This window comes from Natator depressus, chromosome 12, assembly GCF_965152275.1.
Source record: "Natator depressus isolate rNatDep1 chromosome 12, rNatDep2.hap1, whole genome shotgun sequence".
Taxonomy (NCBI): Eukaryota; Metazoa; Chordata; order Testudines; family Cheloniidae; genus Natator; species Natator depressus.
This window is the reverse complement of record NC_134245.1, coordinates 40,125,900-40,138,171: the sequence shown is the minus strand read 5'-3', so window position 1 is coordinate 40,138,171 and position 12,272 is coordinate 40,125,900. Positions and strand designations below refer to the sequence as shown.

At 59.5% G+C, this 12,272-nt stretch overlaps 1 protein-coding gene across 1 annotated transcript in view; it reads right to left on the bottom strand.

Moving 5' to 3' along the window:
* Positions 1-12,272, bottom strand: part of CPNE7 (copine 7) — a 50,768-nt gene that overhangs the window by 2,048 nt on the left and 36,448 nt on the right. Inside the window, exons 9-15 of the mRNA XM_074968916.1 lie at positions 11,820-11,906; positions 11,221-11,280; positions 7,493-7,626; positions 6,720-6,774; positions 5,925-5,976; positions 5,292-5,425; positions 3,342-3,578 (exon numbers count right to left, since the gene is read on the bottom strand). Coding sequence (XP_074825017.1) covers positions 3,342-3,578; positions 5,292-5,425; positions 5,925-5,976; positions 6,720-6,774; positions 7,493-7,626; positions 11,221-11,280; positions 11,820-11,906 — 759 coding nt within the window. The remainder of the gene's footprint in view (positions 1-3,341; positions 3,579-5,291; positions 5,426-5,924; positions 5,977-6,719; positions 6,775-7,492; positions 7,627-11,220; positions 11,281-11,819; positions 11,907-12,272) is intronic.

Sequence of the window (12,272 nt, the reverse complement as noted above, 5' to 3'; positions counted from 1 at the left end):
CCCCTCCCCGCACTGCCCCGTTGTCCTTTGGAGCATAACTGCCATTAGCCCATGCACCTGCACCCAAGAGAAGGGGGCACACAAGGAAGGCCAGTTGGCTCACGCATTTGTATGGGACTTGGGACTACATCAATGGGCTCTGTCATTTCCCAGTGCTTCCCATGACAGCATCTGAAGGGTTAACCTTGCCCAGTGGCTCTAGGTTTCGCTGTGGCGAAAGGAAAAGACAGTAAGTCTCCAGGAGCTTCAGTTACTGACAGTCAGGATCAATTAGCCCTTGAAGTGCCCAAGCAGCTCAGATCTCAAGAGGGGCCAGAAATACAAAATATAGATTTCCCCCTCCCCCTGCCCAAATTCCATCGCAGGAGATGCAGCGGTGCTGACCGTGAAAACCCCAGAGAAGCCATTCCCTCCATCTGCAGCTTCGCCCGCACACCCAGCGTCAGCTCAGCTTGATCAAGAGAGATTCCAGCATGGAGCCAGAGAAATCCATATTCTGCGTGTCTGCCCTTTGGGGAGCCCAGCTGCTTAGATGTTTGTCTAGCATGGCTGGAGATCCTGGCCCGGCAGCTCCTGGGGAAGAGCATTGACACGGGCAAAGAGATGTAGGCCAGGGCTCCCTGATGGGGCATCTTGCTCACTGCCACCTTCCATGTGCAGGAAAACCCACGTCCCAGACACAGAACCTAACTCTGACACCCCCCGGTGCTACACACAGCACCCTTGTCCCTGACACGGAGCCGCACCCAGACACGCACACCCCAGTGCTACTCACAGCACCCGCGTCCCAGACACAGAACACCACCCAGACACACACCCCACCCCCTTTGGACTGTTTAAATACAGGGTAGACATTTGGGCTCAGACTGGAGCCCGAGCTCTAGGACCCTGGCAGGTGGGAGGGTCCCAGAGCAGAACGTCTACACTGCAATTAAAGAGCCCCTTAGCGGGAGCCTGAGTCAGCTGCCACGGGTCGGCTGCAGGTGTCTCAGTGTGGTGTAGACACACCCTGTGTGGGTGAAACCAGACAATTGCTACACTCTCGAATGAACGCTCACAGGACAACGATAAAAGACAAAAACACCCCATCGCCTGTGGGTGAACCCGTCGCACAAAGTGATCACGCTGTATGTGACCTCTCCGTCGTCAGCCCCAACAGAAACTGGTCCTGCTCTGAGCAGGGGGTGGGACTCGATGACCTCCTGAGGTCCCTTCCAACCCTGATCCTCTAGGGTTGTAGGATTCTAAACCCGCACAGCACTTTCAACAGACGAGCCTGGGCGCCTACGTGCACAACTCTGCTGGACACCAAAACCCCTGGGCTTCATAAAGACACGGGCTTATTACAACACACGGCAGCCACTAACCCTGCTTTCTGTCCTGTGGCTGCAGGGGTGCCCCTCAGCCCCTTCCCCTTGAATGGGCCCTTAGAATATGTGCTAACTGCTTATTCTAAACTATCGGCGGTTTGATCTTGTATCTAGCCGCGACAGACCACGTCTACATTACCGACCTATATCGGTAGCACCGGGTCGCTCGGGGGTGTGAAAACCCCCCCAATGCGGACAGCGCTCTGTGGATGGGGGAGCTTCTGCCGCCAACACAGCCACTGCCCCTGCGGGGTGGAGGATTAAGTACGCCAGCCGGAGAGGCTCTGCCATCGGCGTAAGAGCGTCTTCACCAAAGCGCTGCACTGTGCAGCTGCGTCGCTGAACGGGAGGACAAGTGGGCGCTCTGAGTCCCTTTCCCTGAGCTGACAAGGAGCTCCGTGGAAATCCGAAGGTCTCTCTCACCAACAGAAGCTGGTCCAGTGAAAGCTGTCCCCTCACCCACCTTGCCTCACCCTTTGTTTCAGCATGGAGACCAGAGAGCAAAGCGGGTGTCTGGAGACCCTTGACTTACAGAGCCACAGGAAGGTACCGGTGGGGTAAAGGCCAGGGACGCCCCCTCCTGCCCCCTGTGATCCGCAGGAGCAGGAGAGTTTCCTTCGAGGCACGGAGCAAGGGCATGGTTTTACTGAACTGGGAGGGAGGGCGGCCAGACGGTGAAGGGCCCATGGAGACCAAAGGGGGTGTGAGGAGAAGAGGCCTTTTCTTACCCCGTCGTGAGCAGCCTTCACCAATAGATACACACCCTGAATCCTGCCCCTGTAGCCCTTGAGAGGGTAAGTAGAGCAGGATGGCACCAGGCCACCCTCCCCTGGGAGCCCCATGGTGTCAGGGAAGGTGGGAGAGACCTGAGCCTCTCTGGTTTTGAGGAGGATACTGCCAGCCCCCTTCCTAGCCCTCGGAAGTGCATCTCTCCAGGTATCCTACAGCCCGCATGACTGCTGTGTCTGAGCTCTGCCCTTGACTTACCCTCACGGCACCCTGGGAGGTATGGCAGTGCCACCAGCCCCGGGGATGGGGAAACTGAGGCACAGAGCCACAAAAGGACTTGCCCAGAGCCAGAGATGGAGTCTGTGGCAGAGCCAGGATGTGACAAGTCACCCGAGTCCCAGCTCTGTGCCTACCCACTAAACCATCCTCCCTGATGCCACAGTGATGGGCACACCACAGACACATGCCGTGATCGCAGCCTGTCACGGAGTCCCTGGGCGATGCTCTGGAATTGTTCCCCATGAAGCCAGGCAGGACTCTGGGGAAGTCTCCTCTCTGGGAGCAGCCTGTCTGCAGGACACACAGCTCACACAGCTTCCACTTTCCTGGGTCTGACCTCGGAGCATTCAGCATCCTCTGCCCCTCCGTGCGCTTCCCACAGCGAGTCCGCTCAGGCGGGGCTCCTGGGGAAGCCAGAGGGTCCTGCCCCCCAACTTCGCAGTCAGGCGGGACTCTCAGCCAGCCAGTAAAACAGAGGTTTATTAGACGACAGGAACATGGTCTAACACAGAGCTTGTATGTGCAGAGAATCGGACCCCTCAGCTGGCTCCATTTTGGGGGGGGCACCACGTCTGCCCTTCACTCCATGTCTCCAGCCAGCCCCAAACTGAAACTCTCTCCAGCCCCCGCTCCTCTGGGCTTTGTCCCTTTCCCAGGCCAGGAGGTCACCAGATTCCTTTGTTCTCCAACCCTTTAACTCTCACCTTGCAGGGGGGGGAAGGGCCAGGCCATCAGTTGCCAGGAAACAGGGTGTCGGCCATTCTCTGTGTCCAGACCCCTGCACACACCTGCCCTCTAGGGCTCTGCAATGATCATACACCCTTACCCCACCACCTAGATACTTAAGAACTGCCTAGGGGAAACTGAGGCACCCCCACACTATTCAGAGGAAACATTAAGAACAGTCCCGCTTTGTCACACAGCCATGTGGTCATTACGGCAGGGGCTCGGGGGCCGACTCACGTTCTTGAAATCTCTGAAGGGGACGAACTGCACGATGTCCCGGAGGACGGGCTCCCCCTTTGGGGAGCGCAGGATCCCGTCGTCGCCGTCCAGGATCTGCATGTCGGTGAAGTCCGCGTTGCCCACTCCTACGATGATGATGGACATGGGGAGGTAGGAGGCCCGCACGATGGCCTCCCGCGTGTCTGCCATGTCGGTCACCACCCCATCCGTCAGGATCAGCAGGATGTAGTATTGCTGTGGGGCAAAGGCGGGAGGGTGGCTATGGGGGACTGGGCAGAGCTGGGCTAGCCCCCCCGCCATCCCACTCGGGATAACCCCGTCCCAGCCCAGGCAGTGACCGATTCCTTGCTCCTCTTCTAGCCCCGTCTTACGGCTGCTGGGCCCCGACTCCCCCCAGCTCCCCCAGCCGCAGAGCGGGGTCAGCGCACAGGCTGAGGATGATGCATTAGCTGCCGTCGTTAATTGATAGGCTCAGCTCCACGTCCGCGGGTGTAAATAATTAACAGGATTTTAATGAAAGGCCCCTGCCGGCCCTGCGCAGTGCGCGCACGCACAGTCCATGGCAGATGCCCTGAGATGCCACCTCTGCCCAAGTGCCAGGTGACTAGGGTGTTGCGTGGAGACTGAGATAACTGGCCCCGAGCACTGCATCTCTGGAGCCAGGAATTGGCTCCATGTATCCCTGTCACTCCCCCCAGCTCCCCCAGCCGCAGAGCTCTGTCCCCCAAAGAGCTCTGTGCAACCTCTGGCCTTTCCTTACTCAGCCAGCCTGGCCCAGTAACTCCACACCGACCTGCCAGAAACAACAGGGGCCCCTGAGGGTTTGGCTATTGATTCACAGCTGATCAAATGCTGCTGGAGGAGAGGGGGACACAGAGCAGAGGGAAGAGGAGGCCTGTTCTGAGGAGCCACTGGAACTCGGGATCTTCTAATAAGCACTTGGCTTCTGTCACGTGCTCCAGGTCCACCAGGGCCGAGCGTGCCGGCCGTGCTGTGGAATGGGCCGCGAACGTCTGTTCAGGCAGATGCCCTGCGTGTGAGGACTGGGCGCTTGCTCCCACGTTAAATATTCCCAGCACGTGCGGCTGAGGCAGGAGCTGACATTCCTTTGATGGCCAGAGGCTAGCCCTGATGCCCAGCCAGCAGCCACGGGGCTGACGGTAACAGTGCCAAGCTATGCTGGGCAGGACTGGCCTCTCCCTACTAGGCCTGAGTCTTGAGTGATGGGCCTTCCCCACAGCCTGGAATGTCTCACCCTGAGGAAGCTTTCCCTGGCTCTCAGCTGACGGTTCACGTAGTTTCACCCCATCTCTGCTCGGTGCACCCCCTCTTCCCCTGCCACTGACTCCTGCTCCCGCCTGGCCCTTGCGCTGCAGCAGGCTCTCCGAGGGGCAGATTCAGCATCCTCCACAGCGGAAGAGGAACGCTTTGCCCTTCCAGCCAAGGCGCGCAGCGTGAACTCAGCCTCCCAGCGCCCCGGGAGCCGGGAGCGATACAACCCCAGGGGGCAGATGAAGAACATTTGCAAAAGTGCCCCGCTGTCTTAGGAGCCAACATCCCATTTGCCAACCTGGCTCAGGGGTGCGTGCATCAGAACCTCTCTGACTCACTGGGCCCTAGTCGCTTTGACAGTGTTACCCTAAGGGGCTTGCCCCAAGCCACGGTAGCAGCCTCTCGCCTCTGGAGACACGGGACTCAAACCCTGGAGAGATCACACGTGAAAGGAGTTAGGAGGGTCTCAGCCAGGTCACTCATGTTGCAAACACCACCACGCTACGGCCACAGCTGGCACTCCATGCCAAGCCCAGGACTGTGGCAGAGGCTTCCACAGCACAGCTGGACGGTCTACATCCAGGCAGATTCAGCTCAGCCTGGACCCCTCAACCAGAAAAGCAAGTGCCGGAGATCCCAGGCCCCTCGGCAGGTAGGAACGGGGCAGGTACTCACAGAGGCCTCCTTCGTTCTCTCCTCCGCTGCCGCCACCCTGGCCACCTTGGAGATGATGGGGGACACGTTGGTGGGGCCATAGAGCTGGATTTTCGGCAGGCAGTTCTGGTAGGATTCCACCACGCCCTGAATTCCTAGTGGGGACATTAGGTCAGGTGAGGAGCCGCCCAGCCCAGCAATTCCACGGCGCTGAGATGCACCCGGCCCAGGGCTGCTAAGCTCGCCCTGCCCATCCCCAGTGAGGACACTAATGAGGCAGGTCCAGGCCCCACTGCCCGGCTCCACCCACACGCCCGGCAAACAGGCTGCCAGGATTCAGCCATTCCTCGTGGGGGTGCTGACAGCTGTCAGCAAGCGGGGCCTGGGCAGCCTCGGGAGGAGGCCCTGGCTGGGAACACGGTCCGTTTCCAGTGCAGAGGCCACGATTTGCCAGGCAGGGGGGGAAGCGTCCATGCTCAGCAGGGAGAGAGGGGGTGGGAGCAGGGCCGTCGAGGGCAGCAGCACCCCTGCCCGCAGTGCCCTCCACACACACTCCCAGCAGCAAGGGCTAGACGGGGCGAGGCCTGGCTGCCCCCCCGGGGCCTTGGCACGGTGCACAGCGGGCGGGCTCTCACTCCGCTGCCAGCCTCTTACCTTCACACTCATCATCATCCGGATTGAAGTTGATGGCGAAATCATGGGAAACCTACCAGAGAGCAGAGAATGAATGTAGGGGGGCTCCCAGCCCCCCATGTCCCCAGCCCCTTTGTGTGCAGTGAGGACACGTCTCTAGCTCTGCCTCTCTATCCCCTTGCCTCCCCTGGCTGGACTCCGGCTAAAGGGCAAACAACGCACGGGCTGCCCCTGCCTCCTCGTGTGAAGCCCTTGCACCGCTCGGCCTCAGCCCTCCCCGGCACGTGCTCTGGAGACCACATTTAGTCCTGTCATTTCTCCGTGAGGTCTCTGTCTGCTCTGCTCTGTAGAAATGGCAAGTGCCATCGACGTGACGCGTCTCATGGCAGGGCCGCGCGCTGCTCTCCGGGACGGAGCTCGCTCCGCATCGCGGCAGCGCCAGCGAGAGGGGGGCCTGCCCAAGTGAATCCATCAGCCAAACCCTCCCCGCCCTGAACGGGGGGAATCAAGGCAGGCCAGCTGGGAGCAGCTGAGGCAAGTGGGAGCCGCCCAGCCCGGGCCTGCCAACCTCACAGCCCCAGACAGAAGTCTCCCCTGCCCCTGCTCCTCAGTCCCATCACCTTCCCCACCCCCGCTGCTCAGCCCCCCCACAGCCTCTTCTGCATCTCAGTCCCTGTAGCCTCCTCTGCCCTACACTCCTCAGCCCCAGATCCTCCCCAGCCCCCGGCTCCTCAGCCCTTGAGCCATCCCATCCCCACCATGCTGCTCCTCAACTCCCCTCCCCGAGTCCTGTTTCGTACCCTGCAGGGGTCTTACCTCATACTTGGGTGGGATCCTTGCGCCAAACCCTAAGGCAGAGAATTTCTTGTCGCTGGAAGGAAGCAGATGTCAGACGCTCCTGCCCTCTCCGGTGCCCCAGCACCCAACCACCCCCACCCCCACCCCAGAAAGGGACCTCCAGGGAGCGAGGGGCCCAGGCAGGGCACAATGAACCCTGACGCAGAGCCTCCAGCCGGCAATGCCAGCCCCTCCCCACTCAGTGTCTGCGACAGACCCCTCTGCCCCAGGAGCCCCCGGAACAGACCAGGACCATGGCAAACTGCAGGGACTCCTCCCCTGGCCCACCTGGCATGGGGGTGCCCAGGGAGCACTCAGTGTATCGCCTGCCCTCCCCCGCACTGGGAGGGGTCCATCCTGGCGAGCTCCCCGCAGTGGAAGGGCTTGGCAGCTGGGGGAGTGGGCCAAGCTGGGCCACTTCTCACTAGGGGCAGCAGGGGGGTAGGCAGCTTGGGGGTGTCTGGGACCTTGTCATTTCTATGTGGCAGAGCCTGAAAAAACCCAGAGAGGAGGAGCTGGCCCAGATGCAGTTGGGCTGCTGGGGGGTGGTGATGGCTCCCAGCAGGCCAGTGGGCCGGGGCGGCTCCTGCGGGCAAGCAGCAGCTGAGAGACCAGGGCCCAGTGGGCTGGAGCCTAGGCAGCCAGCTCTGAGCTCCAGCATTCCCCAGCGGGGATGGGCAGGCTGGCGGGGATGGGCAGGGTTCGGGTTAGCCAGACGGGCCAGGCACAAACAGAGCCCAGGGCTGTCTCACCTGTCGTAGTCCTGGCAAATCTCTCCCACTGCCACCAGCGCCTTCAGGTACTCGTTGGGCTGGTAGGGGTTGATGTAGTGCAGAGAGCAGCTGTTCCGGGGGTCTCCGTTCGACGCTGTGAAGTCAATAGCCACCTGGGATCGGAAGGCAGGCGGTCAGCGGCTGGGTATCCGAGAGCGGCACAGCCACACCCTGCTCTGAATAGACCCTGAGGCCGCCAGGCGAGGGCCTACGCAGGGGCTGTCTGCTATTAACTCCCAGCCCAGTGGGGCTGCCCCTTCCAGCCCACCTGGCCGCTCCCCCAGGGATCTTTGGCCGCCGTCTTGCTCCCTGTGAAGGCAATCAGCATCCCGGACGCTGTCAGCCTTGGTCCAGCCTCCAGCAAGAGGTGGGTGAGGAGAATGGGAACCAGCTGCGCCCCTTTGCTCTGGGGAGCGCTGAAGTGCCCCCAACGCCTTGGCTGGCACGCTTTTTAGTGTGCATCATCAGCCACTGCGAGCAGACTCAGCTGGCTGGAGGGCTTGGGCCTCAGCCATCAGCAATACATTCCGCGATGTAGTCCTGCCCCTCCTGCCCAGGATCTCAGAGTGCTTCGCCTACAGCCCCGGGTTCACGGCTATCGCCCAGGTACAGGCAGGGGAACTGGCCACCCGGGAGAGAGGGGAGTGGCCCAGGCTCACCCAGAGAGGCAGTGGCACGGATGGCAGAAGGGCTCCCGGCACATCAGTGCCAGCCCAGGCACATGCCACAAGTACCCAGAATTCGGCAGGAAAGCTCTCTAACATTCCCAGGGAGCCCCAGGCAGGTGCAGAACCAAGGAGCCCAGAGAGTTGATGGAAGCCCCCTCTACCCACCAAGGGGCACACAGCCAAGCCCACTCACCAGCCCCGGACTCATGAAGCAGGTAGGGGGGAGCATCCAGCAGTAAAAGGCTTTTTAAACCCACCTTTCCTAACATCCCCTCTCTCTGTGACATCCTCCTGGCACCTCCTCGCTCAGAGACGTTAGCCAGGGTGCACTGTGGCTTGCAAAAAGAGGGGGGTTTGTGATACCACGTGCGAGGTCAGAACCAGTGACAGGGCAAGTGTCAAGAGCAGTGGGGAGGAATTTTCTAAAAGTTCCTGCAAACTTCTCTAATTCCTGCTCGGAAAGGACAGGCGGCAAGCAAGGCTGGGCTAAGCCAGCCAGCGTTTCTCCTCTGCCGTTCCCCTTCGAGCCATGTCACAGAGTGATGGGAAATGATGTCTCACAACATGACAGGCCTTTCTCCTGGGACCAACCACTGTTCTCAGTTTGTATCATGCCGCGGAGCAGAGCCAAGCAGTCTGCTTCCCGCATGTTGTGGGTCTGACTCACTCTAGGGAGAAGATGCTTTTGCAAAATGCAATCTGGAGGCTGGCTGTTTTTTCATTTTTAATGAGGAATCTGTGCCAAGTACCAGCAAAGGTCTAACAGCAGGGAATGCAAAACACTAAGGAGCAGAGGGCAGGAGCCTGGCTCATGCCCAGCACCAGAGTGTGACAGAGACTCAGGTGCAAAGCCAAGAAAGAAGGGTGTTTTTAGTGACTGATCTGCATTTGCATGTGCAAAAAACCGTGCACACCCATGTGCTTAATTTATGTGTCCAGTTGTACACACAACTCAGCTAGCTGCGTGTGCAGCAGGTGGTTTAAATGCACAACTACCCAGCTGTGTGCCCATGTGCAGTTATTGCACATCCCAAGCCCCTACAGTCTGCAGGGAAAGAAGCTCACTAGTTAGTGTTTTAATTAATAGGACTGGAGTATGAAAAAGGCAACTGCACCATGACTGGCTCTGAGGTGTCAGTAGCCCTTGAGAAGCCACTTAGAACCTTCCTGGACTCACTTCAGAGTAGCAGCCGTGTTAGTCTGTATTCGCAAAAAGAAAAGGAGGACTTGTGGCACCTTAGAGACTAACCAATTTATTTGAGCATAAGCTTTCGTGAGCTCAGAGAGTTAAACACTGTGTCTGCGTCCCTCCTTTCTCTAGCAAACGGAATCTCGGGAGGGAAAGAAACCTGCCACAGGGTCCAAGCAGGGGCTCCAGACTGCTGCTGGCTGCACTAGGTACGTCCCATTCAAACTCACCTTCTGCATGGCTGAATGTGGCAACTACGCCCTGAAGGTCGGGATCTCAGTGCAGATGTTAATGGATGACTCTAGCCAAGCAGGAGCGGTACCGACTGCTGAGACAGCAGTCAAACAGTGTGGGGCAGGCTCACTGGTACCTTCTGGCTGTGTTGCCCCAGTCCAGCCAGTGAAGCAGCTGTAAAATCAGGGTTTATGGCTGCTGTGGACTGCAGCCAGCGTGCACCTGGCCCCGTGCTTTTCTTGTTAATCATGTACCGCTGCACTGTCCCTCCCAGGCAGCACACAGCGAGACAGAGAGATGGGAGCCGTGCTATGGAGCCACACGTCTGCGGAGCCGAGAGCTCGAGGTACCACATATTTCTCTCTGGGCATGAAGCTACGAGCACTTTCAAATGCCCCTGCTGGGGGCCCTTTAACAGCAGGGCACAGCTGAGGAGTGGCTCATCAATCCACTTTGCCATTCTTGTTCCTTACGGGTGGAACGACCCTATGCTGATACAGGGTGTGGGATGGGCAGGCCAGGAAGCCTAATGATCCCGATGCTGGCAGAGGAGAGCTCACGCTCTACGCCCACGGAGCCCTTGGCCCCTCTGTGTGATGTGGAGATCTTTCCCCCGGGAACCAGACAACAGCCCACCAAACGCGTGTCTCATAGGCCACCAAGCAGCCTCCAGAATTAGTGCCCCATGGAATGCCCCAAGCCTGACCTCCAGCCTCCTGACCCATCCGCTCCCCGGGAAGGGCCTGAGGAGCATCAATGCCTGTGCAAGGTTCTAACACTTCCGTCCGGGGACTGAGGACGAGGTTTGCTCCGGGCTCACTGCTCACCCCGCCATCCCTGTGTGATGAAGCGGGACTGCTCTTAATGTTTCCTCTGAATAGTGTGGGGGTGCCTCAGTTTCCCCTAGGCAGTTCTTAAGTATCTAGGTGGTGGGGTAAGGGTGTATGATCATTGCAGAGCCCTAGAGGGCAGGTGTGTGCAGGGGTCTGGACACAGAGAATGGCCGACACCCTGTTTCCTGGCACCTGATGGCCTGGGCCCTTCCCCCTGCAAGGTGAGGGCTAAAGGGTTGGAGAACAAAGGAATCCGGTGACCTCCTAGCCCAGGAAAGGAACAAAGCCCAGAGGAGGAGGGGCTGGAGGGAGTTTCAGTTTGGGGCTGGCTGGGACATGGAGTGAAGGGCAGACGTGGTTGTCTGGCTCACTGCCCCCCCAAAATGGACCCAGCTGAGGGGTCCTGTTCTCTGCACCTGCAAGCTCTGTTTTAGACCATGTTCCTGTCGTCTAATAAACCTTCTGTTTTACTGGCTGGCTGAGAGTCCTGTCTGACTGCGGAGTTGGGGGGCAGGACCCTCTGGCTTCCCCAGGACCCCGCCTGGGCGGACTCGCTGGGGGAAGCGCACAGAGGCGCAGAGGATGCTGAATGCTCCGAGGTCAGACCCAGGAAGGTGGAAGCCGTGTGAGCTTTTTGCCCTGCAGACAGGCTGCTCACAGAGAGGAGACTTCCCCAGAGTCCTGCCTGGCTTCGTAGGGAGCAGTTCCAGAGCATGGCCCGGGGACTCCGTGACAGCCGGCCACAGAGGCCTTGCCAGCGGGGTGAGAGGGAGCGTTACTTACCGTGAAGTGGATCTGGCATCCGCCCATGATGTAATCCAGGAAGGAGTACACCCTGTGGAGCTTCCAAACAAAGGCCACGTTAGCCAGCCCCTGCCAGCACAGACCAGAGCTCTTCTGGCCAGCTGGCTGGCCTCTCCCAGGCAGCGATCCAGGCACAAGCAGCCCGGAAGGACAGACCCGCGTGGAGCATTCTGCACTGCTAACAGCTCAATTGCCTGCCAGACAGCATGGGGACGCCAGCCGGGCGCTGGGAGCCAAGGAGGCTGCAGCACGGGAAGGGATATGGATACAGCGGGACATGTCTGTCAGTGGGACAGAGCTCTCCTCGTCACTGCTCCTTCACCAAACAGCCCCAGAGGAGGAGTATGTCCTGCAGCCCCTTGTCCGACCAGCCCCTTCACCGGAGTACAAAGGCACTCTCGCCTCCTGCTAGCCCCTCTGGCATCAAGGTGCCAGGACAGCTGAGGAGCACTGAGTCACCGCTGGGCACTGGGCAGCTTCCCCTGGGGTCACCCTGGGGCGCTGCAATACAGGGCAAAGCGCTGGTATGAGAGCTCCACGAAACGCCCAGGGCAGGCCCGGCCTGGCTCCCTTCTCACCTTCAGCTCCAGTAAGATCACCACGCCTGAGTTCTTGTAATTTCGCTTCTTGATTTTGTACTTGGGGTTCATGCAGTCCCACTGGACCTTGAAGCACAACAGAGAGAGCAGCGGAGATCTGTGATCTGCGGACGAGCAGCCCGGGAGCTCAGCCTTCCATCAGCTTCCCGGACCCGCCCAGCACTGTAACAACACGCTCCTTTCACCCCCGCACATCCCGCAGTCACGCACCCTGCCGGGCCCAGCCTAGAGCCTCTTGCAGCACCGCTGCACATGCGAGCCACGTGCCCAGACTGCGCACCGGGAAACAGCGAACCCCGGAACTGGTCAAACAGGGGGAAGTCTGTGTCTCAAAACAGCCCAAAAGAAAAACCGGCACATTTGAGGGGCTGATTTGATAGTTTGAGGATTTTGCCTTTTCTGATTTTAAATGTCAAGAAAGGGGGAGAAAAG